The 27606-nt window shown below is 40.5% G+C and overlaps 2 protein-coding genes and 1 long non-coding RNA gene across 3 annotated transcripts in view; 1 reads left to right on the top strand and 2 right to left on the bottom strand.

Annotated features, from left to right (window-relative positions):
- Nucleotides 1–24990, bottom strand: part of Pten (phosphatase and tensin homolog) — a 66218-nt gene extending 41228 nt beyond the window's left edge. Inside the window, 2 exon segments of the mRNA NM_031606.2 lie at nucleotides 5625–5709; nucleotides 24052–24990. Coding sequence (NP_113794.1) covers nucleotides 5625–5709; nucleotides 24052–24130 — 164 coding nt within the window. The 5' untranslated portion in view covers nucleotides 24131–24990.
- Nucleotides 18766–23701, bottom strand: LOC148007895 (uncharacterized). The gene is made up of 2 exons (XR_015648153.1): nucleotides 22982–23701; nucleotides 18766–18918 (listed from the first exon to the last, which is right to left on the bottom strand). It is a non-coding gene; the product is annotated as an uncharacterized LOC148007895 (long non-coding RNA).
- A 188-nt stretch (nucleotides 24991–25178) lies between the features above and the next one.
- On the top strand, nucleotides 25179–26449 carry Klln (killin, p53 regulated DNA replication inhibitor). The gene is given in 3 exon segments (XM_087604278.1): nucleotides 25179–25276; nucleotides 25888–26140; nucleotides 26143–26449. Coding segments are annotated over 3 exon segments (591 nt in total). The 3' UTR covers nucleotides 26383–26449.
- The last annotated feature ends 1157 nt before the right edge of the window (nucleotides 26450–27606 follow it).

The raw sequence follows: 27606 nt of genomic DNA, 5'->3' as shown, positions 1-27606 counted from the left end.
CGCTGTACAGGAGCCAAGGCTTGATGCTACTGAGGTAAACTGGTACAAATTAAAACCAAACCATTATGACTTTAGGATGCTAAATGTAAGCTAAATGTAATCTATAACAACCACAGGGAAAATAGCGCCAGGATAAAAACTCTGAGAAATTAAAACATTTCATTATAAAACATCAAATGAATACAAAACACATTCATTCAGGCCAATCAGAAGCAAAATGGAGGACGTTAAAACTCCCTGTGTCATCATTAAGTGTGAGTTAAGCCATCCAACCAAAAGACAGACGCTGGCAGGAAGCATACAAAAGACACAATCCAACAACATGCAGAAGAACACTTTTTAAATTTGCAGGCATACGCAGATTAAGAGGGCAAGAAAAAAAATCTATGTAATAATCAAGAGTGAAATTAGTATAAAAATACACTAGATATAAAGTATGAGATAAATAAACATTAATAACAGGATGAATGCAGCAAGAAAATCCTAGTAATGGTAAGCATTTAGACACCGTAAGACACCATCCAAACACACCAAGCGCTTGGTGCAGAGGCACACCTCTACACTCCCAGCACTTGGGTGCGGCACAAGGGTCAAGTGTTCAAAGCCAGCCCAGACTACATAAGACACTGTCCTAACAAAAACAAAAATAAACCCAATACATAAAGCAAGATTTAACAGAACGAAAATAAATAATTCTAAAGTAATAATTAAACACTTTAATATACATGACACTTCAACACAATAGTAGACAGACAAGAAAAAGTGGGGTTTGCCCAGTAAACCAAGTCAGCCTGAAACACTCACACATTTGCTCAGCAACAGAAAACATACCAGCTCTAGACAGACTGTATGTTCAGACACACATGAACTCCATTAGCTTAAAAAAAAAACTAGACATCAAGTCAGGAATAAATACAAATAAATAAACATCCAGTATTTTCCTTCCTACCACAGAATATTGGAAACCAGTAGAAGAAAAAGTAAAAGTTTTCGGTCATTTGTTCTTCAGGATCCCTGTTAGCTGGAGACCGAAGACTACGATGACCCCATGGTGTATTTCAGAAACACACTCGAGAGTACAAGTACTGTCTTTAAGCTTTTACAATCTTTATTCTATGTGAATTAGTATTTTGACTTCGTGTGTGTGTGTGTAGAGAGAGACAGAGACAGAGACAGAGAGAACATGCCAGACAGGGATCAGATCCATGGAACTGGAATTACGGACAGTTCTGAGCAGCTATGTGGGTCCTAGGAACCAAACCCAGGGCCTCTGCAAGAGGAGTCAGTCTGCCTAACCTCTTAATATAGTTCCTCACACTGCGGTGACTTCAATCACAAAGTTCAGAGTTATTTTTGTTGCCACTATTATGAATTGTAAATATCTGTGTTTTCCGATAGTCAGTCAACACATATCCACAAAGGGGTCACAACCCACAGGTTGAGAACTACTGCTGAGGTATCTCTCCAGCCCCTTATAGTATATTTTCAGTTTTACAATAATCTACTAAGTACCAAAACCATTCTGTATGTGTACTAATAAAGCATAAATACTGGGTATATATAGTCAGTTATAGTCTGTGGTGACTCGAGTAAGATTGGACCAGAGAGTGGCACTATTAGGAGGTATGGCCTTGTTGAAGGAAGTGTGTCTCTGTGGAGTTGAGCTTTGAGACCTTCTCTTAGCTGCCTGAGGACAGTCTGCTCCTGGCTTCCTTTGGATGAAGATGTAGAAACCTCAACTCCTTCTTTAGCACCATGCCTGCCTGGACACCACCGTGCTTCCTGCCATGATGATAATAGACCTCTGAAACCTCTAGAGCCTCACTTCCTCAGTTCGAATCATTCTCAGCAACAAAGATTTCCATATTCCTACTAGGACAGCCTATTAAGCCCCACTTAAAGTATTCCACTGCTTTCCAAATCCAAAGTTCCAAAATTCACATTCTTCCAAACAAAAGCATAGTCAAACCTATCACAGTAATACCCCAGACCCTGGTACCAACTTCTTAGTTAGGTCTCCATTGCTGTGAAAAGACACCTAGATTTTGTCCTTAATGTACAGGAAAACAAAGATACTATGGAAAGCAGCTTTGAGTATTGCACAGCGGTAAAGCACCTAATAATGACCTTGAGTTCAACCTCCAGAACTGCACCCCTCTCCCGATAAAAAAAGCTTTTTAAAAATTGAACTTTTGCTGGGCAGATCACCACATAATTATACACTGAACACTTGCCTCTGTTACATCTACATTTTCCTGAGTCACTAGGAGCAGAACACAAGATAAACTTCTTAAACACATGATGCACCAGTCTGTTCAGGATTGCTTAGATTTAAAAACACAGAACTTTCATACTATCCTAAGAGACAATGTAGAAACACAAATCAAGCCAAGTGGTCGTGATACACACCTTTAATCCCAGCACTCAGGAATCAGAGGCAGGCAGATCTCTGAATTTGAAGCCAGCCTGATCTACAGAGTGAGTTCCAGGACAGCCAGGGTTACAGAGAAACCCTATCTTGAAGAACAAAATAACAACAAAAAAAGCAAAGAGTAATAACGTATCAGAACAAAACATGGTTTTATAGCACCCCTGTTAGTTGCAAAAAAAAAAGAGGGAAAAAAAGGAAGCAGTTAAGAGGAAGAAGGGGCTGGAGAGATGGCTCAGCAGTTAAGAACACTGACTGCTCTTCCAGAGGTCCTGAGTTCAATTCCCAGCAACCACATGGTGGCTCACAACTATCTATAATGGGATCCGATGCCCTCTTCTGGTGTGTCTGAAGACAGCTACAGTGTATTCATATATAATAAATAAATAAATCTTAAAAAAAAAAAGAGGAAGAAGAAAAACAACTACTGTGGAAGCCCCCACAGTCCCTCCTGCCCTGCTGCCAGCTCACTCCTTAGCTTAAGCAAATCACCTGTAATTAGAAAGCCAGTCTGCCCCTCCATTCCACTGTTTATGAGAATCCCAGATCGCAAATGGAGAAGCTAAAGCTAAATATTTTTCTCAAATTTTGTAGATTAACTATGAAATTTTACTTCTCATGACATACTACTGTAGTTTTCCACGTGCATAGGAAAATATAAGCATGAAGATATTTGCAATTTAAGTTTACCTCATTCCACATAATGATACAGTATAATAACAAAGAATAAGTTTTATATAATATTTGTTTAGGGAAAATATAAGAAAAATATGGAATTAGGTAAAAGAAAAATATTTTAAAATATCTTTTGGACACCCTAGAATAGAAAGATTAACTGCAAAAAGTTTTTTACTAATAGAAAAGCAAAGCTGTTACAGTCTCAATCTGAAATTCCCCCCGGGCCCAGCGGTGGAGCCTTTTAGAGGTGAAATCTGGCTCATCAGTCACTAGGAGCAGAGAGATTTCTCTGGTCCCTGCTTCTTTCCACAAACATAAGGAGTTACTGCCAAACAGTCCCTCCCCAAACTCAGGACATCATAGATGAAGGAATGGAGTGCCTCTGCCCTCCCTCCTTAGCCGCCACTGCCAGAACTCCTCAAACCATGAGGCAAAGGAAACCTCTCTTACATTACCCGCTTCTTCCAGGGCATCCGGTGATATGAAGATGAAATACTGGTACTGAGATGTTATCAACTTTAAAGCCAAAGGAAGCACTATTGATTATAACTAAAATCACCAATAGAGTATGAACAACCTGAGGGAATCAGTTATTTAGACAGCAGACACAATTGTTCTCTGGTGCAGGCACTCCTAAAAGTCATTTTAACTAATCATTTGGTGATGCCTTTGATCCAAGCCCTCAAAGGCAGAGGCAGAATAGAGTTCAAAACAAGCCAGGTCTACATAAGGACTTCAGGCTTGCTGAGGTTACTTACTTAGTTCAGACCCTATCTCACAAAAAAGAGAAGGCAAAGAAACAAACATCACAAAAAACTATTTGTAGTCCTTTTAGTTTGTAGAAAACTAAACCAAGCTAAGTTTCCAACACAACATATTTTTGGCTAAGTTACTATAGTTTAAGGTCTAATGACCAGGGGTAAATGTCTAGAAACTGAATTGTAACCTGAAAGATAATCTAATCCCTCTTACTAATTCATACTTAACAGAGACCAATATAAAGTTAGCATGCCAGATGAGTCAAAATACATTACATGACCAGAAAAGGTCCCCTCTATTCAAAGTACTTGCGCCCTTTTCAATACAGCTGAAGTACTAATTTGATTTGGTTAAACTGGTCCTTAGCTGAATATAAAATTGATGTGAAATAGGGTATCTTACCAGGAATAACATGAAAGCCATAAACAATTCTGCACAAAAGTAGAGAATAATTATCTGGTAACCTGTATCTGGCCAAACTGCCACTTACCAACAAACTGACACTCTGCAACTTTCAATTCAAAAATGTCCTCTCTTACTTTTCTCTGTGGCCTATTCCATTTTCTCTGCATTATCAGACTATCTAGCTGCTGTTCTGTGGGCCTGCCATGCTGAGTACCCTTCCACTGTGTTCTACCCAATTATGAGTTGAAGGCTCTGACAGTATAACCTGAAGTTTAACGGAAACTACGAAGCAGTGCAGGGGTTTGGGGGTTTGTTCTGGTAGACTTTTATAGTTGGTGAAACTTAAACCTGAACAAAACATAAATAACACCATAATTACCTAAACGAGCACAACTTAATACAGTAAAAATTAACCACTTAGAAAGCTGACAACGGTCATCTAAAGATATAAAAAAAAGCATCCTACATTTGCATGACGCTCTGTAAATTATGAAGTGCTTTCCCACCTATTTAAATGTGCATAATCATAGAGTAGTTAAAAGTCCCAGGAAAAATATATCACTTTATGAATAAAAAGAAAATAATCCAGAATTTTAACTTTTAAATTCATTAAAGTCCTTCAGAACCAGCATAGCAAATATAGCAAGACTCAGTATTAATGAATTATTAAAACTCTATTATAGTTTGTAACAAAAATTTCCATTTACTCATACAAATGCATTTTTATTCTGAAATTAGAAAACATATTAAGGCTAATTTGCCAAGTAAGCAATTTCATATGTTCTTAGGTCATAATATATTTTTAAGTGGGCCTTGAGAAACACTTTTCTGAACTAAGTGACAATTACACTTGGAAATTTTGTAAAATTATGAGACTTCATTAAGTCTTTCAAATGTCCAACAAGTCCCTCTATGATTATTGTATTAAACACTACTACAGGTTTAAGTTCTACATAAAAACACATCGGTCACCCATGCCTCAGTGTGAATAACTAAACAAAGCTACTCAAGCAAGGCCTAACCCAAATGTAAAATAAAACCTTATACTGTAATAGCAGTCAGGGACTAACCTGGTAAGAGGCATCTTATGAAATACAAACAAAAAACAAAAAAACAAAAAAAAACCCATCATGACATAAACAAATATGATTACATATGAAGTCAGTTCGTATCCCGTGAACTGATCAGCTGAGAGCTATCAGATGCTTTAGGTTAAAACTTTTAGAGTATTACCAAAATAAAACAAAGTCTACATCATAATGCAAATACTGTTCTGTGTGTTAAGAATCTTTTCTAAATAAAACACATCGATATAATTTATTAATATATGAAATAGAAAATCAGAAGTGCTTACCTTACTACATCATCAATATTGTTCCTGTATACACCTTCAAGTCTTTCTGCAGGAAATCCCATAGCAATAATATTTGGATAAATATCTGTATTATTAAGTTAAGGAAATACCTAGAATATACAATGATACAAGTATGCATACATTTGGAAACATTAGCTATTATATAAAAGGTTGTCAATGTACTTGTCTGTTCCTTGAGCTATATAACCTGGACAAGTCACTCACCACCCTTAGACTAAGTTCCTACTCCACAGTGATTCAGCTGGAGGTGATAACCTCAAGTCCTTGACACCTGTGACGTCCATAATGCCTGACTGAGGTTGAAGCCTAGCTGCTTTCTTCTCATCGATGTAACTAATACTTAGCATGCCCATTAGTTTCAATTGTGTTACACATCAATTAATATAAAAACCCATCTCTATACTCAGGAAGTTTATCTCCAATTAACTAAAAATCTACACTTGCAGGAACTGTGCCCATCTCTCTAGTCCTTATTTGTTCTGGGGCTCAGTCAATTCTCTCTCATCTCATAATTACCTACAAGCCTTTTCACATCAACCATACCAAGCTGCCTCCCTTAGAAAGACCACTAAAGATCTCTGCCTGCGTACTCTGGGTGCACTTACTTTCCACATGTCACTCGGTAACCCATCTCCGAGCCGCTGAGAAGACACTACAGAGGCAGCTCTCATCTGAGATAGCCAAATACCTTTCCACCCCAACGCACAAGCCCTCAGGTAAAAAGGACCGGAAGGAACAATAGAGATGGACAGGAGAAGTGACACCATGCAAGAATGAATAAGATGGGGCTGGGGATTTAGCTCAGTGGTAGAGCGCTTACCTAGGAAGCGCAAGGCCCTGGGTTCGGTCCCCAGCTCCGAAAAAAAGAACCAAAAAAAAAAAAAAAAAAAAAAGAATGAATAAGACAAGTTAAAAAGTCTGTAGGACAGGACCGAGCACCTTCAGCAAGTCAAGTTACAGCTTTGAGGTTCCTAATGCCTTAAGTGCATGTGTCTAAACACATACAGACTTTAATAACATCTTAGTAACAAGTTTTCTCACTGTAAGAATACATAAATCCATCTCAGCCAAAGAAATAGAAAAGTTTCAAATAAAATGATTATCATTTAAATGTCACAAACATTATCTGTCTGGAGTTTTCAATAAAGATTGACTCGTATTGCAAAACATTCAATTTTTTGAGCACCAACTTAAGAAAAATGGGAAATACAAGCAAAAGATTGAGTCACCCCAGGGATAATTATCACTACTCTGAAATCCCCACCCAAAACATTATGAATCAATTTTGGCCAAAATATTAATTCAGAAATTAGAATAAATAGCTCAGTGACAGAGGGCTGTGCATGGCGTGTGCAGAGAATCCTTGGTTCTATCCAACACACACAAAGAATAAACATATACACAGGTACGCATACAGACACTTCAGGATTCAAATAATCCATCATGCTTTACTGAGCAATGCAACTAAGAACTGAATTTTATTACAAGAAAAAACATGATTACTATTTCCTGTGAAATGTGGCCATTCTATGTAGAACTAACTTCAAATTTAGCTTTGTGCTGTATTTATAAACCAAACAAATTGGTAAAAGATTGAGTTAATTTTCTTACCTCTCTTGTGTTGTTGCTGCTAACCCCAGTGCTACCTCTGAGCACTACCACCAGCTTAGCTACCTTCCTCCAGAAAGACAGGCACACAGACTGACTGTGGCACTCAAAAGAAGATGTTTTCAGAGGGAGCGATTAGGTCTATGGAAGTATGTATGAAGTATAAGGCATCACCAAGTGAGTCTCATGTTGGGTAGTGCTCACAAGAGTCTTACCAAACACTGGTGACAGAAGAAAACACATGGGTGTTTGGAGAGATGACCCAGCAGGTAAATATACTTGCCCTCTTACAGAAAGAGGATCAGGTTTGGTTCCCAGCACCCACATCGAAGCTTACAACCATCTGTAACTCCAGTTCCAGCAGTTCTTCTGGTCTCTGTGAGTACCAGACATGTATATGGGGAAGAGACATGTTTGCAGGCATAACACTTATACACACAGAAAATAAAATTTATATTAGAAAAGATATACTTAAGTAGACAGAATGGTCCAAGGCGAGTACTGCAGGAGAGCGACAGATGCAACTAACAAAGACACACAGAAAGGATAGGATTTACAAAAAACGGACACAGGTTTAGGGATGCCATGGGAAGTAGTTCAATTTAATCAGGCATATATACATAATGGAGTCAGAGTCAAGAACAAGGGAGCTCTCTCTGCAGACGAACATCCTGACCGTGGCCTGTCAAGTCAGCAGACATCAAGGCCTACCTGCATTTACCATCTATGGAATTCCTTCCCTTGCTACCTGCCAGTGCTTTTACCCAGTGGCACTGAAAGCTCACATGTCACACATTACAAAGAATAATGCTTAAGGAAGGAAGGGGAAGAGGAGGAGAGGGGAAAGGGAGAGAAGGGAGGAGGGAAGAGTAGGGGAAGGGGAGGAGAAGGGGTTGGAGAAAAAAGAAAGAAAAACAGGACTGAAGGGGCTTTAACACGACATGAGTAAACACCAGGTGGTGGTGGCTCCCACCTTTAATCACAGCACTCTAGAGACAGAGGCAGGCGGTATTCTGAGTTTGAGGCCATCCTGTTGTAGAGAGTGAAGTTCAGGACAGCCAAGTCTATACAGAGAAACCCTGTCTTGATAGCCAGGCAGGCAGACAGACAGACAGAATATAGACTATGTATATGTTTAATAGGTCCCAGACCCTATTCTAACCATGGAACGAATCTTTCCATTTCCTATAGAACACCAACTCTGCACCATACAGCTGGTGACTTGAGATAAATCTCTCAATCTCTGAGCTTCATTATGCTAGTTTCATTCTCGTGTAAAATAACAGAACTTTGTTCATTAACTTCCTTGCTAAATGATTTGAGTAAGAAATCTGAAAATATCTTTAGATGTATAAAACTGCAATGGGCTCTGTAGCTGTAACTAAGGTTACTATAATTAGAGTTCTTCACGTCAGGTGTGGGGGCACAAATCTACAATCCCAGCACCTGAGAGGAAGTTAAGTTCCAAGCCAACCTGGTCTACATAGCAAGTCCCAGGCAGGTCAGCCAGAGGAATAAAACCTTGTCTCAGTTAAAACACAACAGGAAACAAGCAAAAACCCTGCAAATAACTGTACTCATGGCACGTGTCAGATGCCAGCAATCCCAGCACTCAGGAAGTGGAAACCAGAGGGTGGCAAGTTGAAGGCCAATCTGAATATGCAAGCCCTGTGTGCAAACATTAACTGATAACTGAGTGCTGATAGTTTTTCTACTTAAAAACAATACTATACATTGGTGCACTAAAATACAACTATAAAACATGTATACTTTCATTCTGCTCCAACAATATAGTTGAGGAAAATAAGCCACACAAGAAAGGATAGTCTACAAAGACTCAGAAGTACAGAAGCAAACCACGGCAGTGAGCGTGACTGGTAAAACAGTCATTATCAACAGCTTTAAAAATATTAGGCCAGGCACAGTGGCTCACACGGGTAATCACCTGGGGACAGAAGCAGACAGATTTGAGTTTCAAGGCCAGCCTTGTCTACATAAAAGTTCTAGGCCAGGGGTTGGGGATTTAGCTCAGTGGTAGAGCACTTGCCTAGGAAGCGCAAGGCCCTGGGTTCGGTCCCCAGCTCTGGGGGAAAAAAAAAAAAAGAGTTCTAGGCCAGCCAGAGTTATACAGAATGTCCGTAAAGAAAATCACAAATAAATAAAAATAGATTAAAACTCCATTTGTGAAAAGACAACCATGTCAAACACTGACCATAACTATGCAGTAACAGCATACATATGTAAACAACAGTTAACTAACATAATTTCCTGTGACAAACTTTTCTTAAGAGAGGTGTTTTAGCCGGAACTAGTCTGCAACTTGCCAGGAGGAAAGCTAAAACTCCTCTTGTTCCTCCTGTCTCCCTAAGCATTTTTTAAACAGAATCAACCTGGCATGGTGGTACGTGACTATAATGCCAACTATTTGGGAGGGTGAGACTGGAAGATCGAAAGTTCTAGGCCTCCTAGGCTACATATCTGTTCAAGACTAGCCTGAGTCAGTGAAGGAAAGAAAACCTGACTCAAAACTAAAGTAAGGAAGGGACAGTTTCTTAGCTCCAGGGTGCAGCACTCTGCATTACACATGTAAGGCTCTGGGTATCCCCAGCACATTCTTTCCATTGAATCCTTAAGTTTTAGAATCTTTTAAAAAGTAGTTCCAATCTTATATACATACGGATATAAATAAACTCAATGAAAAAAACTTTAAATTTTTCAATGAATAAAGTATTCTGAATTTCAACTAGGTTTAACTTATCAAGTCCCTTATAAAGTCAGCAACTCCAAAATCCAAAGTAAAGCTTATTGGGCGTGCTTACTGACGGCCCACTTATTAGTCATCCCTACCAGTTCTCCACCGAGCTCTTCTTCCTACAGGTTAATTATGAAATAATGTACCTACATGTTCGAGCCTATGTATGTGATCCTCTAAATCGTTTAATTTCTAATGAGTTTATAAAACAATTAGCTTCTTCTTCCTGGGTCTCTGGAAAATATCAAAAGATTTGTTTCTTGTTTCAGAGCTCCTCTGCAATTTAAACTACATCCATGTACACATGTATATGTGCACACACATGTACACACATCCATGCACAATGCTGTCTCTGGTTTTCTTGCCACTAAAAAAAAAAAATCTAAGGTTGACCACTAATGACAAATCAAGCAAAATATGAATACAACTTCTCTAACAGCCTTCAAAAGTGCAGAAGCACAAAATGCATGAGGTACATTAACATCTGTATGAGAACTAAGCCAAACCAAAACTCCAAATTATCTACAGAAAAATCATAATGGTACATACAAAAGATTATAAAAGTTAAAGCAGTAACTGACCCAACATTAGCATAAAGTTCATAAGAGATATCTCTAAGGCTCTAATCTTTATATTTGATGTTAGATTCCTAAGTTACTCCTGCAATAGGCTGCTTAGAAACAAAACAAATCACTAAGTTTTAGCTACTTTATGCTCATGCAAAAGACATTACAACAGGAAAGACATGCCAATGTGCTGGAAGGATGGACCAGTAACTCAAGAACAAAGTCCCTGTCATACTTAGTGCCAATTCATTTGGTAGTAGCTGGACCTTGGGGGAAAAAAAAAGACCCAAAACATTCACCTGCAGTGGCTTTGCAAGTTCAACACTGAGAATGCAGAGATTCAGGGTCCAATAATATAAATGTGTCCCTGACAATGGGCCATTCTCCTCCAACTTAGCCAAAACTGCAAAGTTTTTAGTTGCTTTTAATAATCAAAATTTGCCCTTCAAAGTAAAACTCTTTGAGTCTATTTAAAACAGAAAAACTCCAAATGTGTGGACTGAATTATTCACTTTACATATGACTTTAATGTAATACACGAAATAAATCATTTCTTTACCCTATATTAACAGCCTAGAAATCATCTGGAAATGACCTCGTTTCTTTTGCAAGTGGTATAAATAAATATGCCACAATGGACTGTTTTGGACTAAAGAAAAGTATCATGAACCGGAAGTAATAATGTAGATTTGAAATCATGAAGACATATATACTGTCACTCACTACTGTAGTAAAGAGTCTTAATGATTTTATAATTGCCTTGTTTTAATATTATAAAAGGATTCCTATTCCCACTGAAAACATTTATATCATTATAATAAGCTTTATATCTGTAAATTATGAAATTGTTCCCCAAACTCTGAAATTATATTTTAAAATATGCTAGTCAAAATTCACTTTAGAACATGAAACTTTTCTATTAACATTTTAACTGTATTAATAGATGGAAAGTAAGAACAAGTTTTTGGAGGCTGAGATATAGCTCAGTGGTTAAGAGCACTGGCTGCTCTTCCAGAGGTCCTGAGTTCAATTCCCAGCAACCACATGGTGGCTCACAACCATCTGATCTGATGCCCTCTTCTGTCGTGCAGGCATATATACAGACAGAACACTCATCCATATAAAATACATAAATATATTTTTAAAAAATGAGTCCTTAGTGCACGTTTAAAAAAACTTTACTTTTTAAAGTAATTTATTGGAAGAGTACAATTTTTGTAAAAAAAAAAAAAAAATTACTGCCACTGAGGGAGAAAGCACTTTTGTAATTTGTAATCTTTATGTTCAAAGAACATAATTTAAAAACATAGAAAAAAGACTAAAATTTAAAAAAAACGAGAAGAAGAAGAAAGGCAACAGTTCCAACTGATAAATAAATGAAGTGCTGAAGCAAGGTTTGGCCAAGGTGTAATGTGACATCCTCCTGCAACCCAGGGGGCAGAGGCAGTGGGAGTCTTGTGAGGTTCAGGCCAACTAGGACCACAGAGTAAGGCCCTAACAGAAAGAGAGGGGGAGACAGAGAGAGCTTACTGTAAAAAAAGACAAAAACATCAGTTAAATGGAAGGAATAAAAAATGAAAATAATGGGACAGGAACTCCTTTATACCCACACTATCCTAATATGAAGTAAGCAGAATGGGAAATGACTTAAAAACTCTCAGTATTTGGGTAAAACCTGCACGTGATACGAAGATCGTTTATGGACACACTGGCCTCCTACGCAAAAAGGCCCAGAAGTTTCAAGGCCTGTAGTTTTGTCTTGATCAAGGAAAGTCAAAGTCATTCCAGTCAAAGTCCAGAAACTATACTAACAAACCCATCTTCCTCCCAGGCATTAACTAGACAAGCAGCTTATGTTCAAAAAAGCTACAGGCCCTAGGAACAAAGTTGGGTTTGAAAATACAAATTCAAATAGTTAAACCTAAAACAATATTTTTAGTTATAATAACCACTTGGCACACCCAAAAACCCTAAATATAATAAAAAGCTAAAATCCATCAGATTATATTAAGGCATTTTAAAGACATTATATACAGCATGGCTAACAGCAAGTTCATGCAAGAGGAAATGTTTATGTGAGGAAGCTCCTTTATACACATATGAAAATTAAGTTGTAAAAGGGCAAAAAGGCACAGGGATTGAAAAAAATGCTCGAAGGAAATGTTTAAAATTGCTAACTAAATCAGTCCCCTCACTGAGTTTTTATATTATCAATTCTCTTTATTTTATGTATGTGAGTATACTGTCACTGTCTTCAGACACACCAGAAGAGGGCATCAGATCTCATTATAGATGGTTGTGAGCCACCATGTGGTTGCTGGGAATTGAACTCAGGACCTCTGGAAGAGCAGTCAGTGCTCTTAACCATCTCTCCAGCCCCCAGTATTATCAGTTCTTACATAATGTGTTAGAAAACCTAGTTTAACAAGCCCAACGTTTTGTGTGATTTAGTGTGTCAAGTGGAAATGTGACACTCTGGTGCTGAAGCATGCAGACAATCCAGAGACAGGCTTGGCAGCTCTTAGTGGTTTAGTTCGAATGATAGCATACCTTAGGTTTCATGTTCACAAAGGCCGAAAACTTAATCTCAAGTCTTAAAAACTTATAATTAGATGATTCCAAAGTGGTGTCAAAACCACTTACTACCCACAAATTATCTTAGCTTTTTTCCTACATTTGAAGAACAGATGGCAGCCCTGGGTATCTGGATACCACACAACCACAACCTATGACCTTTGCAGTAGTAACAAGCAAACATCTTTCTAAGGACGTTCTCCTATTTTCAAACATAGGCAATCGCAACCACAATCTGGATATAATGTAGAAAAAAATACATCACAGTTTTTACTATGTTATTTCATGCAAACGTCCTACGGACTAGTCCACAGAAACTACTCCAGACCATACCCAGGCAGCAACGAGAAAATAGTAACAAAATATTTTTGCCACCACTAATTTTTATTAGAACTCAAGACAGCAACCTTACACCTAGATGAAAATTTCAAGTTTCACTTTATTTGGGAAAGAATTGTACCTAATAATAAGCAAGTAACAGGTTTTTGTGTCTTGGTTTGGTTTTTAAGTTTTCTAAGACAGGGGTCTCTTTTGGTTCACACTGAGTTTCAACTTACTCTGTGGCCAAGAGCAACTGAACTTCTGAATTCCTTGACAACACCTCCGGGGTGCAAGGCCACAGGTCAAAGAGCACACCCGGTAGTAGCTTTGTCTATAAAATAAAAAACTAAGTTTCTATCACTTTGTTTGAAATAGTTTGTGCAAAATATATTAATATAATTCATTGATAAAGAATTTATGGTTGGCTGATATGGTTAAAGATTCTCTTTTAGTATCTGACTTAAAAATAAAATCTGACAAACTGGGGCTGGGGATTTAGCTCAGTGGTAGAGCGCTTACCTAGGAGGCGCAAGGCCCTGGGTTCGGTCCCCAGCTCCGGAAAAAAAAAAAAGAACCAAAAAAAAAAAAAAAAATCTGACAAACTGTTAAATGTGGATTCTTCACCAAAGCTAGTACTAATTATCAGTGCATTGATCAATTAATAGTGCAACAAATTGGGGTTGGGGATTTAGCTCAGCGGTAGAGCACTTGCCTAGCAAGCGCAAGGCCCTGGGTTCGGTCCCCAGCTCCGAAAAAGAGAAAAAAAAAAAAAAATAGTGCAACAAATACAAGTCAACTAACAAATATAAACCACATTACTCAAACTGCAACTGTAGCATCATGGCAAGCCAATAATCCTGGATTCAAAAGGACAGCAACAAAGCTATCCCCACTTTAGTGTAAAATTTGTTCAAATTATTTCCATTCCATGTTAATTTCAACTCAGCAAAATACTCCAAAATAAATGAAATTAACTTATCAAAGGTATTTGGGGCCTGGAGTACTAAAACAAACCTCAAATATTTAAGATATATTATACATAACATTGCATATGTGTGCTATCTCACATAAGTAATATAAACATTTAATATAAACATTAAGTACTGAATGTGCGATAGATTTCCTAGGAGGAATTTCAGGGGTAGGCATTTCAAAGCTCCATCTAATACTTCAATTAATTTTTTGTTTCTATTAGATTGTGCTTTTTGTAAAATCTGAATCATAAAACTGTCCTATTTGTCACATTATGTCCACTAAATGAAAAAAAACAGTAAGAGAAAAAAGTGGAGAAATCTTAATTTTTAGGGAAGCATGTATTGTTGATAATTTCTATTATGAAGCACTATGTAAATTATTTAAAAAGAAAAAGACACCTCTTTGAGTTCACCGAGAATTAGAAAACAATGTGAAGTTTTGGAGAAATAAAAAAACAAATAAACAAACAACAACAAAAAGGTGATTTTTCTTAGAAATCTCTTTATAAAAAAAGGAAGGTTCTTTAGTAAGTAAATGAGTTTTTAATTCATAGACTTAATTACTGTTAATCTATTCAACTGAATTACAGCAATGAAAACTATTTGCTTTTCTTGGTGAATATGAAGCTATCATGACAAGTCATGTTGGTTTCAAAACATTTATCAGATCATTGCCCTCAACTTCAAGAACCAAAATTAAATCAGTACTTAAGTTTCCTAAGAAACTAAAAAATAAGGCCTTGACATTTTATTCTGTGTAAAGTGAACAGCAAATAAAATTGTAAAATTAAACAGGGAAAAAAAAAACATAGCAACTAATCTATTCCTAGAACACTTTTTTTTTTTTTTTGGTTCTTTTTTTCGGAGCTGGGGACCGAACCCAGGGCCTTGCGCTTCGTAGGCAAGCGCTCTACCACTGAGCTAAATCCCCAGCCCCTCCTAGAACACTTATAATTATGCTTGTAATCCCTAAAAATAAACTGTCCCCAAGAAATTCACTGTCCTTTTTACTGCAGGCCTGGGTATCTGTACATCTTCGGACTAATGAAAACGCACATGAAGCCTCATGGCAACTGGCAATTCCGGCTTTTCTTTTCGGTAAGTAAAACACTTCAGTTCAACCAGGCTAACAACCAATGTACGGCTCGGAAGAGCGGTGACGGTGCACCCGGAACTTCAGTAGAGACAGCCCCATTCTCCACGTCTGGAAAAATTTCACATTTTTTCTTATTCCTTGTCAGAAATTTAACCCTTTGCATGAGCACATTTAACTTCATCCCATCCAAAGAAACAAAGGTTTAGAGTAAAAAAAAAAACCAAAAAACAAAAATCTAAGACTAAAGAAGCTGTCAGACAACAGTGACATTAACCACACTAGCAAGCAGAGTAACTCCCCATTGAGACACAGTTGACCCTAGAACTCCAGGGGTAGTATGAGGTTGCCCAAGCTGTCCTCAAACATAAAACAATCCTCCTGCCTCCGCTTCAAGGAGCGAAACACCCGACTGCAAACCCACCATGCATCCCCCACCCCCATCCTCTTCAGAACAGTGATGCATACGGGCAGCGTTTCAGCAGTGGTTCAAACTCCCACAATCGGCTAAAAGACATGAGACCTCGTCAAATAATCTTGTCCTTATTAGGGATATCTTTAGTGGACAAAGGTCTTATAAGAAACAATAGTCAGGAAACCTAGTGGACCCAGCTCTACCACCCACCAGCAGTTGACCTTGGGTCCACAGTCTAAGGCAAAGGTACTATACCTACATATCAGACACTTCCTCTAGCATTAAACAGATCCCAGGGCCTGCAGATGTCTGAGAGCATAACAGCCTCAACCTACTAAGTACAAGCGAGCCTTCTGCTACCTCAGGTATGACCATGCTCACCAAAATGTTTCCAGACATGACCAAAAGTTCAGATCAACAAAAACAAGCACCTACAATCACAGCTTTACCTCACATTAGAAAGATGGAAACGGGGTTGGGGATTTAGCTCAGTGGTAGAGCGCTTGCCTAGCGAGCGCAAGGCCCTGGGTTCGGTCCCCAGCTCCGAAAAAAAAGAAAAAAAAAAAAAAAAAAGAAAGAAAGAAAGAAAGAAAAAGAAAGATGGAAACTAGGGCAGGAATCTAGGCTGTATCTGGGGCCTGCCTAATTCCAGGCCATGTTCTCTGCATTCTAGCAGGCTGCCTTTCTAAATCACTGGGCCTTGTCTACAATGTATTTTGCATGTTAGGCTATTTAGGTCTTATATGTCTATTGATATAATGCACCTGTAAATACTATTAGCTCAGTGAGTGTAGCATTGGAGCTCAGGGGATGCTCAGTGGATGAAGCACTTTACTATTCAAGCACAAAGATCTGAGGTCAGACCCAATGTCAAAACCATGTACAATGGTGCATATCCACATATGATGTGGACAAGGTAATCCTAGCACTAGAGTGCAGAGACAGAAGACAGGCTTGACAAACTGGTAAACTCCAGGTTCAATGGGACCCTGTCTCCAAAAGTAAGGCAGCAAACAAAAGAGGAAGACACCAATGTTGACTGCTAGCCTATAAACACACGTATCACACACGGAATATAACACCTAAGGTTTGTTTGATAGGGGATAATGTAATACAGAGTCCTAAAGACAACTTAATATCTCCCCTAAACTTCATTCTAAACGTAAAAGAAAAATTTTAATTCTATTTAGTTAAAACTAACAAATATTCAAAAAACAAATCTCATTAAAGAGAAAAAAATTTAATGGAAAAAAGCTGCATTTGTTTCAAAGCAAACATTTGCTTCTAATGTTAAACACATATATTGATTTTATGATTCACTTTTAGGACTACATCTCATTAAAAGATAACCTGTTTCAGAGCAGAATTCAAACCCTTATGTAAATCTTGAGTAACTGCATCCTACTCAAAGGTTCAAAAGCAAACATACAAATCAAGGCTGCCTGGAAGGAAGGAAGGAAGGGAGGGAGGGAGGGAGGGAGGGAGGGAGGGAGGGAGGGAACTAGTCTACTTTCAGCCTGAAAACCTACATGAATGCTATTACTTTTTAAAGAAACAAAAGTCAGTGGTCCTGCAGGGCTCTAATGATACAGCACCTATGCGTTTGTCTTAGAGTACAGATATACAGACAGAAGAGAAAGACAGAAACTGGTTCAGACAATGTGGTAGGTTCAGATATCAAGACATGCAACTCAATTTTATAATGGATTATACAAAAAACACAGCTAAATTACTCAGAAAAAGCTCAGTCAAAAAAAAAAAAAAAATCACAGCAGCATCCGCTCTGCATTTCACAATAAATAAGTAAGTAGAGACAACCCTGGAAATGAAGGCGCTCCATGCCTAAGAAGATGGACCATCTGAAAGACCCACACAGGAATAACTAGTCCATCATGTAGGTGGGCTTTAAGTTTACTCCTCTCTTCCTTCCCCTTGATAAGAAAAAAGCATGTAGGCTTCTAAGATAGCTCAGTGGACTAAAAGGCCCTCCCTGCTACCCTAACAACCTGACTGCCATTCCCCTGCTCCCAAAAGCTGTCCTTTGAACGCCACACTTGTGCCCTGTTCAGTTCCTCCCATTCCCAATCCCAAATAAATGAGTAATTTTTAAAAATACAGTACGGGAAGGAAAAAAAAAAAAAAAACCCTTTAGCTTTCTCTTCCCATTTCCAAGTTCTAGTTATACTGAAAATCCTGGCCTAGTGTGAAATGAGGGCAAGATTCAGGGTTTAATACTAACTTTAAGGGCTGGAGAGATGGCTCAGTGGTTAAGAGCAGTGACTGCTCTTCCAGAGGTCCTAAGTTCAATTCCCAGCAACCACATGGTGACTCACAACCATCTGTAATGAGATCTGATGCCTTCTTCTGGTGTGTCTGAAGACAGTGACAGTGTACTTAAATATAATAATAAATAAATCGTTAAAAAAAATACTAACTTTAAATTCTTATACTAGTTCACTGCAGATTGTATTGAATACACACACACATATATACACACACATATACATGTCTGCCATAATGAATGTGAACTGGCAGGACAGAAAGGAAATGCTAATATACCTTTACTGGTAAGAGTTTACATAACTGACTTAGTTATGCATTAGAAGTCCTATTTCTTAGTGGTGAGGAATATTCTCTGTGAAAAAGAACTATGATACTGACCAAGCAGGGCTCCGTGGTGAGACTCTGACTCATATCTGTATTATAAATCATATAAGCCTATACACTGTATCATACACACACACATATATTATAAATATGCCATGCTATTTATATTCATCTATATTGAATACTAAGAAAATTTAATCTTACAACAGATAGTTTTTAAATTTATTATGCGAAAACTAAGAACGTTTACCTGTTCCCTTAAAAGAAGAAAACAAACTTTTTGATGAGCCTGATTGATGTTGCTTTGAGCAACTCTATGAGTGAACAGCAAAATCAGACATTTCAGTTCCTAAAAGAATTCCCCTATTTTAAAATAAAAGGTAATAGCTTTAGTCAATTAAAATGGCGACAGGTCTCAAACTGAACAAATTCATAAACAAACCCTGCTCACCCCCATAAACAAAAATGCAAACATTGACATGACTGATCAGAAATTGTTAAGCGCAGTAGTTATGACTTAAGTGTTTACAATGAGGTAAGCACCAAAGTACAGGGATTACTCGTGAGATTTGGTTACTGTTTTATCAGACAGGGTCTCACTGAAGCCTTACTTAGTTGGCTTGGAACTCAGGTGGAGAACAATAGGTCGGCCTCAAACTCACTATGCAGTCAGTGCAGGCTCACCTAGGATTTAGCAATGGCCTCCTGCCTCGCTGGTGCTAGATAAACTTTTGTGGTGGGTACCATTATCCTTCCCTTATTTCAGGTAAAGTAAAACTAAGAGAAATTAAATAGCATAGTTATCTAGCTCTGTGCCAGAGCCAAGATTATAGCACAAACGCCCTGTCTGCCTAAAAATAAGATAAACAATTATAGCTTCAGAGTGTAGATAAGACCAACCATATTTTAATGTAAAGACACAATCATATTTTAAAATGGCCTCCAAAATAGTCTAGTCTGTTCTTTAAGGAGAAAACCCATTTTCCAGAATAGTAAGTTTGTTGACTTGATACTTACATATACATAGAAGATACCAGTATTTACCTTAGAGTCACTGTTCATATTATGCACTGGCTTCTGATTATAACTAATTACACAAACACGGCAGATTCACAAACTTTTCCACACTGAACACAAACAGGTTATTAGTGGGTGCAACTGCAGTTCCCATCTCTCCAAAGTTAACACTACCAACAAGCATAAAATCTAGTACTCTAAAGATGTCCACAAATGGCCTAATGCCAACTGGTGCGATAGAAGAGTGTGCCTGACTATTCTGAACAAACTTAAAACTTCCCGGGCAAAATCAGTTCATTCCTTAAACATGTTTACTCTGACAATAATGTTCAGGCTTTTTGTTCCAGTACAAATTATTATTCTGGAAGCTGAAACTGCTACAGAGCCCCTTCTGCAACCATAGCAGAGCACAAAATGAGAAGGTGGCACAACAAACCCAGGATCCTAATCTCATCTCTGCCAATACCTTCAGCACCAGAGAACCATCATTCCACATCGAGACACTTTTAAGCACCCAACCGAGAAAGCTACAGAACAATAGCAAGGCCCTTAAAAAAGGATCAGCAAATCCTTAGCAGCATAAAGCTATTTCATCTGTATTCAACATCACTGGTACCTCCCAACAGCAACTGCAATTTCAAGACTAAGATACAAAACAACTACAAAAAACTTAGTATTTACAGAAATTACTTCTGATATAACCACAGTGTCATACCTAAATCATGATCTTTGGAACAAATCCTGTAACTTTTCAAAAGAGCAGAACACAAAACCAACTCTCTAATGCTGGTTCTGAAAATCAAGTTTATCTACAAGGAGAAGAAAAGGGAGCAAAACCTGAGCCCCCAGCTCTGTGCAGTGAAGCTTCTGTTTTATGAGCCGTTAGTTTGTTACGGAAAAAAACAAAAATGCGATCAAGTAAACTTACGCTGTATTAATAACTGACAGTGTCTCATGGAACACAGAACACACTACTTCTAAGGCGGAACAGACCTACAGAAATGAAAAACGGACCTCTACACTCAGGATTCTACACTCATCTTCGCCAACTCTGAAGTTACATGTATATCAACATAAAGACACTACCTCTGGGGCTTACTAAAAACAGACATAAACGAAAATATTGAAAACTGAGTATTTACTAAAATGAATGTTCAAACTTCCTGTTTTTTCCTACACAATTTTCTAATCAAGTTATCAAAGTGACTATTTTAGAAGTGGTTTAAAAATTGTTTAAATGCTGTCAAGCTATAAACAAACTAACAGCAAAAAAAGACAAATCTCATGTTGTAACATTTGAAAATAAGAACTGAATTCATTTCCAGAAGGTAAGCTATTTCATAATACTTACTTATAAATTTTATGTAATTATAAGTTAGATATAATGTTCCATACTAAAATTATAATACACTATCTGCCTTTCTCCAGTTACTAGAATAAAAATTTTAAAGGCCACGAATTTCTAAATGTAAGTCTAAAATTAACCAAGTTATATATCATCATATTTAACTTGAATCATTTAATCTTTAATATTTTATAAGGAATCTCAGTCTACATCACTCTATTGCTGTGTAAACTTTAAAATTGACAGTAATAAAACTTCCTTTCCTTATACTGAATTATACGTAACTGAAAATTACTCCTTTTGACCCACTGATATTTGCAAATTATACTAGTCATGTTTTTCAGGAAAGAAACACAAATGTCTATGAAAAAGGCAAGATAAAGATTGTAGAGTCTTTTAAAAAGGAAACCATAATTACTTGCAACAATCACTTGCCTTTAACAAAACAGCTAATGTTAATAATAATCACTATTCTCGCTATGAGGTACTAATATTCCTGTGCTAAGTGTTTGAAAAGTATATCTACCAAACAAAAAAGGCTGTACCAGAAGTCTGAACCTTCCATGTCCTTTAGACATTAACTCTTGCTTTCTCACATTCCATACTGTTAAGAATAATATCCAACCAAACAAATTCTTACAGTAATTCAATTTTGCCTTCAGCAAATAAAAGTAGCCAAGTTATTACTTTCATAATGGAATTTAACTTGGCCAACCTCATTGCCAACACTGACCAGCACGAATCTTCAATGATCATTTTAATCCCTGCCCCCAAACACAGAAAACCCTAATGAGGAAGCAAGCCCTCTGGCTTATCAAAACTAATATGAGCACCCCTCTCGGAAGAGCACTGACTTTTCCCCTACTGACTCGTTTTCACATCAACATTGGGCTCAATCAAACCACAGCTCTAGAAATTAAGTGTTATTAGTCATTTGATGCAATATTTGATACTGCTTTCTATGCATACCATAACTAAAAGTACAGGTCTGGATTTCTAAGCCACATAAATTGCACATGCAGAAGCCCATGCACTATGAAATCAAATAAGGAACTGCAATCACGTCACTCTCATACTAAAAAAAAATTTACAAAATAATCTTGAAGTCCTATGGGAAGGGCAAAGCAAAGCAGAAGTGTACTTTGGAAGCTTCGAGAAGTCTATCAGGCATTCTAGATCTTTCTTTGAATGTGGGTTTTTTTTTTAATTAAATAGGTACCTGACTATTCCTTCTAGATGAAGATTACTATCATTAATTTGTACCAACAGTAAACTGCCTTGAAGCAAGTGACAACTTGGAATTTTCTCCAATTATCTTTTAGAAGGGTCAAGTTCACCCTGAGTGAAGCTTTCTCAATTAATGCAAACTCAAAAATTAAAGATTCCTCTCAAACTGTATTTTTAGCTTGAAAGAAAATTAGCCTCTGTGAAGCCAGCTCTTCAGTGAGCTTCATCTTCATTTCAGAACAAAAACTCCATCAAAATTAGCTATGCTTTTTACACCATTAACGCAATCCATCAAACCTCTTCCAAGTGAAAATTTTTCTTCAATAAATAAAGTGTCCCATAATGCTATTAGCCGGACATGTATAGACAAGTTGCTGCTGTCCTTCTATCTTATGAAAATATCTACTAATAGTAACTAAGAAATACCTTTTGCAAAGAATATCTTATTACTGATTACGCAATTACATAATTTTAACTAAATACTTACTGTTCACTTCAATGCTTGTCACATAACAAAATTTTGGGTTGTAACAAAAGGCCCAATCATTTAAAGGCTGTTTCTTCAGACCTGCAACTTGTGTTTTCACACACCTGACACACTGGCCTCCCAAAACCTCTCAATTTCTGTCAATACTTCCCACTCTGCAAAAGAGGAGGCCTCTCTTTCCTACCCCTGCCATACCTGAAACTGCAACGGTAAATGCTTTAAACCACGAACTTTTGAAGTACAAAGACCTAACTTTTAGACGATCACGACTCTACGCCGTTAAAATTCTTGGGTTTCTCTTATTCAACAAGCTGACTCAGTAAATTACTGTATGCAGAGAGCTAGCATACCTACAGTCTGGAGATGGTGATCCATTCTTGCCAGTATGTCTGGCTATTAGCTGGCTAAATTATATTTGATGTTCTACACAAAACAGGGTAAAACCCACAGATAAGTCAACGGGTCAGAGCACCTGAAACCAAAAAAAAAAAAAAAAAAAGCAGCAAATTCATGCTACTCCTTAAATCTCACGTGAGAGCTGAGTTTAACCTCTGCAGTCATTTGCCATACAGACACAGCATCCCTAAACTCCCACAGACACCATCATCTGGGATCAAAAACTACTCCATCTCCATTCTATCATGTATGGCAAGGCCAAGTGAATGAACATACTACTGAAATGCAAATTTCATATCCTATCCCACGCCCCATCAGGAAAGTCTAATTTAAAAAAGTTCTATTAAAAGCTCCAATAATACTATTGATTTCAAACTACAAAACTTCTAAATGCAGCTCCAAAGTTGTAATTACCTCAGTTTAAACACACAAACCTACTTCTACCCTCAAATGTGCACGGTCTAGGCTGAAGATGACTATGCTTATAAAGTTATGCAAATCAGTCCACAAGTCACATTTTAGAAAAATCTTCCAATGCAACCCAGGAAACTAAAAAAAAAAAAAAATCACTGCAAGATTCTGAGGCAATATGCCTACGTGCTGCACGGACTTTCATTTTAATCTGATCTATACCCTAGATCTAGGGCCTAAGTCACGATCTAATCGAAATATGCACGACACCACAGCGTCTATTTTTTTTAGTTCATTTAGAAGGCTCGATTGACGAGCCGACTAATCCAGTGTACAGTACTCTGCATTAACGGACAATAGATTTTAAGAACAAACCACAGAGCTCGACAAGAAACCAATCCGTGCCTTGACACTTGCAAGCAGGCATGAGTTCCGTCTAGCCGAACACTCCCTAGGTTGAATACACTGGAAGAGACAGAAAATACACGATCTAGAAACGCGACCAGTATTAAACGTTATAGTCACCCCAACTACAGAAAATTTTCGCATCCGTCTACTCCCACGTTATCAGAGTGACAGAAAAGCAAAGAGGAACAGCCGCAGAAATGGATACAGGTCAAGTCTAAGTCGAATCCATCCTCTTGATATCTCCTTTTGTTTCTGCTAACGATCTCTTTGATGATGGCTGTCATGTCTGGGAGCCTGTGGCTGAAGAAAAAGGAGGAGAGAGATGGCAGAAGCTGCTGGTGGCGAGGCTTCTTCTGCAGGATGGAAATGGCTCTGGACTTGGCGGTCGCTGATGCCCCTCGCTCTGCTGCCGCTTGGCCCTGGACCGCAGCCGGGTAATGGCTGCTGCGGCGGCTGCTGGATGGTTGCAGCGACTGGGCCTGCTTCTCCTCAGCAGCCAGAGGCCTGGCAGCCGAAGCAGCGGAATGGGGAGAAGACGGATAATCCTCGCAGCGGCTGCCTCCTCCGGCGGCCTCCGGAGCCCGGGCCAGGGGGGGTGCGGCGGCGGCGGACGGGAGGCTTAACACCGGCCCGGGTCCCTGGACGTGCCGCCGCCGCCGCCGCCGTGTTGGAGGCAGGAGAAGGGGAGAGAGCAACTCTCCGGCGTTCCCAGCCCTGGCAATGGTGACAGGCGACTCCGACCCCCTCCCCGGAGCCGCGGCCGCCGCCGCCGCTTCTCCCCCCCGCTCCAGGAGCGGGAGGTGCAGCCGCCGAGCCTGCGCCGGCTCCCGCCCGAGCCCACGGCTTCCACCGTCTCTTTCCGAAGCTGCTCAGAGGCTGCCCGGTTAGAACAGACGACGAGGAGGCGAGGCCCGCCGCCGCTGCCGCCGCCGCCGCCCGGCCGGCTCCCCGAGGGCGCTGCCCCCGCGGCTGCTCACAGGCGCTGAGAGGGGCTCTGGGCCGCGGCCGCCGCCGTCTCTCATCTCCCTCGCCTGCGCCGGGCCTGGCCTCACAGCGGCTCAACTCTCAAACTTCCATCATGGCTGCAGCTTCCGAGAGGAGAGAGCTGAGCGCAGCCGCGTCCCGACGCCCAAGCGCATATCCTGCCGCAGTGCACAAAGAGTCCCGCCACATCACCGTGCGCCGGCCAGCCCGCCCCCTCCGCCACCCAGCCGGGAGAGCCGGGCGCCTCCGAAGCCGGAGGGAGGCGAGAGGCGGGCGCCGAGCCGGGGGAGGGGCGGGGCGGGGAGGGGCGGGGCGTCGGTGGGACAGGGGCGGGGAGCGCCGCGGAGCATGCCCAGTGTGGCCGCGGCTCGCTCCTGGAGCTACGCCGGCTTCGGCCTCAGCGCAGAGACCCGGCAAAGGGTAGGGCAGGTTGTGGCCGAGCGAGGGTGCGCGGAGCAGGATCGCTGACCGCTCACAGGTGGATCGGACTAGCTGACCGCGTTGGTCAGCACCCTAGGAACCTCAGGGCCAGGTTCACCCTTCCTGCGTAGGTCCCTGTGTTTCTTTCGAGCGGCTTGCACGCCCTGCCCTGCGCTGTGGTCAGATTGCAGTGCTTCCTAGGATTTGTCGGCGGCAAGTCTTTACCTAGACAGCGCACCTCACCCCCACGGTGTCCTCAAGGTGTCAGTCTTTGCACAAAGAACAACCCCCTATTGTGTCTCCCGCGTGGGTCACCTCATCGGGCTCCGGTTCCCTGCCCCGCCTCTTGCTTCCCAGGCAGCTGGGTTCATTTGCCCGAAAGATGAACGCTCCCAGCCAAGCATGATGATTGTGCATACGGGGCGTGTACATTGACATCTGCCCCTGAGTTTCCAGGGCCCAAAGGACACCCCTGGGTAGACAAAGTGGATCTCCGTGAATAGAGTGCACCTCACACACACCCCTCCACCTCCCGGCGAAGAGCCCCGCAGCTCCCCGCAGCGGTAGGTCCACCGGATCACAGTCAGGCTCCATCTTCTAGGAGATAAGCCGCCCCTCCCCCTTCGTGGCCGCTAAGAAAACCCGGCAGAATTGGATCGCGGTGGCCAAGTTCTGACCCTGTCGGACGGTGCACGTTCGAGGACCCGGTTACTGAGCCCGGGTGTGGAGTATGGGACGGTCGGAAGCTGCAGCCAGCGAGTGGGCGGGGCGAGCAGGCCTGGGAGGGCTCAAAGGCTAGGTGGAAGGATACATGAGCCGCGGTCGGAACTACTTTCAGGAGGAGGTCACGTGTGGTCCTAGTTGGGGAACTTTCCAAATTCCCATTCCCCTATCTGTGTGCTCCTGAGGCAGGAGCTTGGTCCCCTCTTCTCTATTAGATGATCTTCCGGGACCCCATGCCCCGTGTAGGCAGCTGAACCCCTCTCTTCGGAGTCAGAGCGGAGAATAGCACCCACGAGCGGTCCGCAGGAGCGCTGTCGGGGCCAAGCGCCTGGGGAGCTGGTTACACAAGCAGCCACATCCAAGCACGTGCCCCCGCCACCCCTCTCTGCTGGCCGCCGCCGGTTTGTGAACGCTGACGCTGAGAGTCCCCAAGCTGTTCCTCCCTTTCGCTTGTAACCCATAGAGCTAGCCAGAAGGCCGGGACACGAGACTTCTGCTCTGGATCTGCCCACACCGCGCGTTCCCAACCGTGGGAGAAAAGGCAGGGCCCTAGGGGGTTTGACGCATCTCCGCTTAATGAGGTGAACCCTTTCTAGATCTGTACTCGTGGGGCAAAAGGGTATCTCCTGTTGCTGCTGGCTGCTTGGGCTTACCGATGTTGCAACAAACTTCCAGTCACTGCCCCTGAACTGGTGAGCGCGCCCCACCTACCGTAGACTCAGCCAAGTGACTTATCTGAGCACCTAGTCAATGGCTGTCAGCCCAGAACGAACCTGTCAAGTAAAAGCTTACTGCCGGGATTGGCTGACCTGTCGCGGTTGAGAGAGCTGGTTCAGAAATGCTGATAACTAGCGCACAGCCCCTCCTCCCCCACCAGCCAGCCACAAAGCAAGCGATCACCTTGAGCTTGGAGAAAAAATGACATCAACTCCGATGTAGGTAGGGATTTCTTCCTTATTGTTCTTTTCCCAGGAGACTTAGTTCTCGGGGTGGCAATTTGAGTTCTAAAGTATTTCTGACCTGAGACCCAAGCTGAAGCCCTGGGTCATTTTAGAAATTTGGAGAATAATAATCAGTTATCATGAGTATTGCAATAATTGCGAGTAGGTGTCTAGGAAAGGCCAGCTGAGGGTTTATGAAGTATAAGAGAAAGAAAATTTCGTTATGTCCACGGCATAGTTGCAGGCAGCCCCTGAAGCCTAGAAACCTCAAGAGGCCAGGCTCAGAGAGCTGTGGGCCATTACCTAACTGCAGGACTGCTAATTAAACCAGGGATATTTACAGTTCTATTAGAGCTCTCTGAAGCTACGCAAACCTTGCATTTAGATGCATCCTTTAAAGAGCTCTCTGCAGGATTAGCTGCCCCAACTAAGAAAGCCTGGATGTTTATTGCAGGCTGTTTGAGGGCAAGGTTCTGTTCAGTTGAGGGAGGGATTGCAGGGATGACCAATGAGAGCCATCTCAAAGCAATAGATGAGAGGGCTCTATTTGGTTTCTAAAGATGTAAATAAATTTTACTCACACAGCCTAATCTAAGATGGAGATCTGTTTTACACAGAATCCCCAATGCCAAAGTGTTAGCTGAGATACGTAGTAAAAACCTAAATTGTGCTCAGTAGAGTGTCTACTACTG

The sequence above is a fragment of the Rattus norvegicus genome, chromosome 1 (genome assembly GCF_021556685.1).
Source record: "Rattus norvegicus strain SHRSP/BbbUtx chromosome 1, alternate assembly SHRSP_T2T, whole genome shotgun sequence".
Lineage (NCBI taxonomy): Eukaryota > Metazoa > Chordata > Mammalia > Rodentia > Muridae > Rattus > Rattus norvegicus.
Note: the sequence above shows the minus strand (reverse complement) of the source record. Positions and strands in the feature narration are given on the sequence as shown.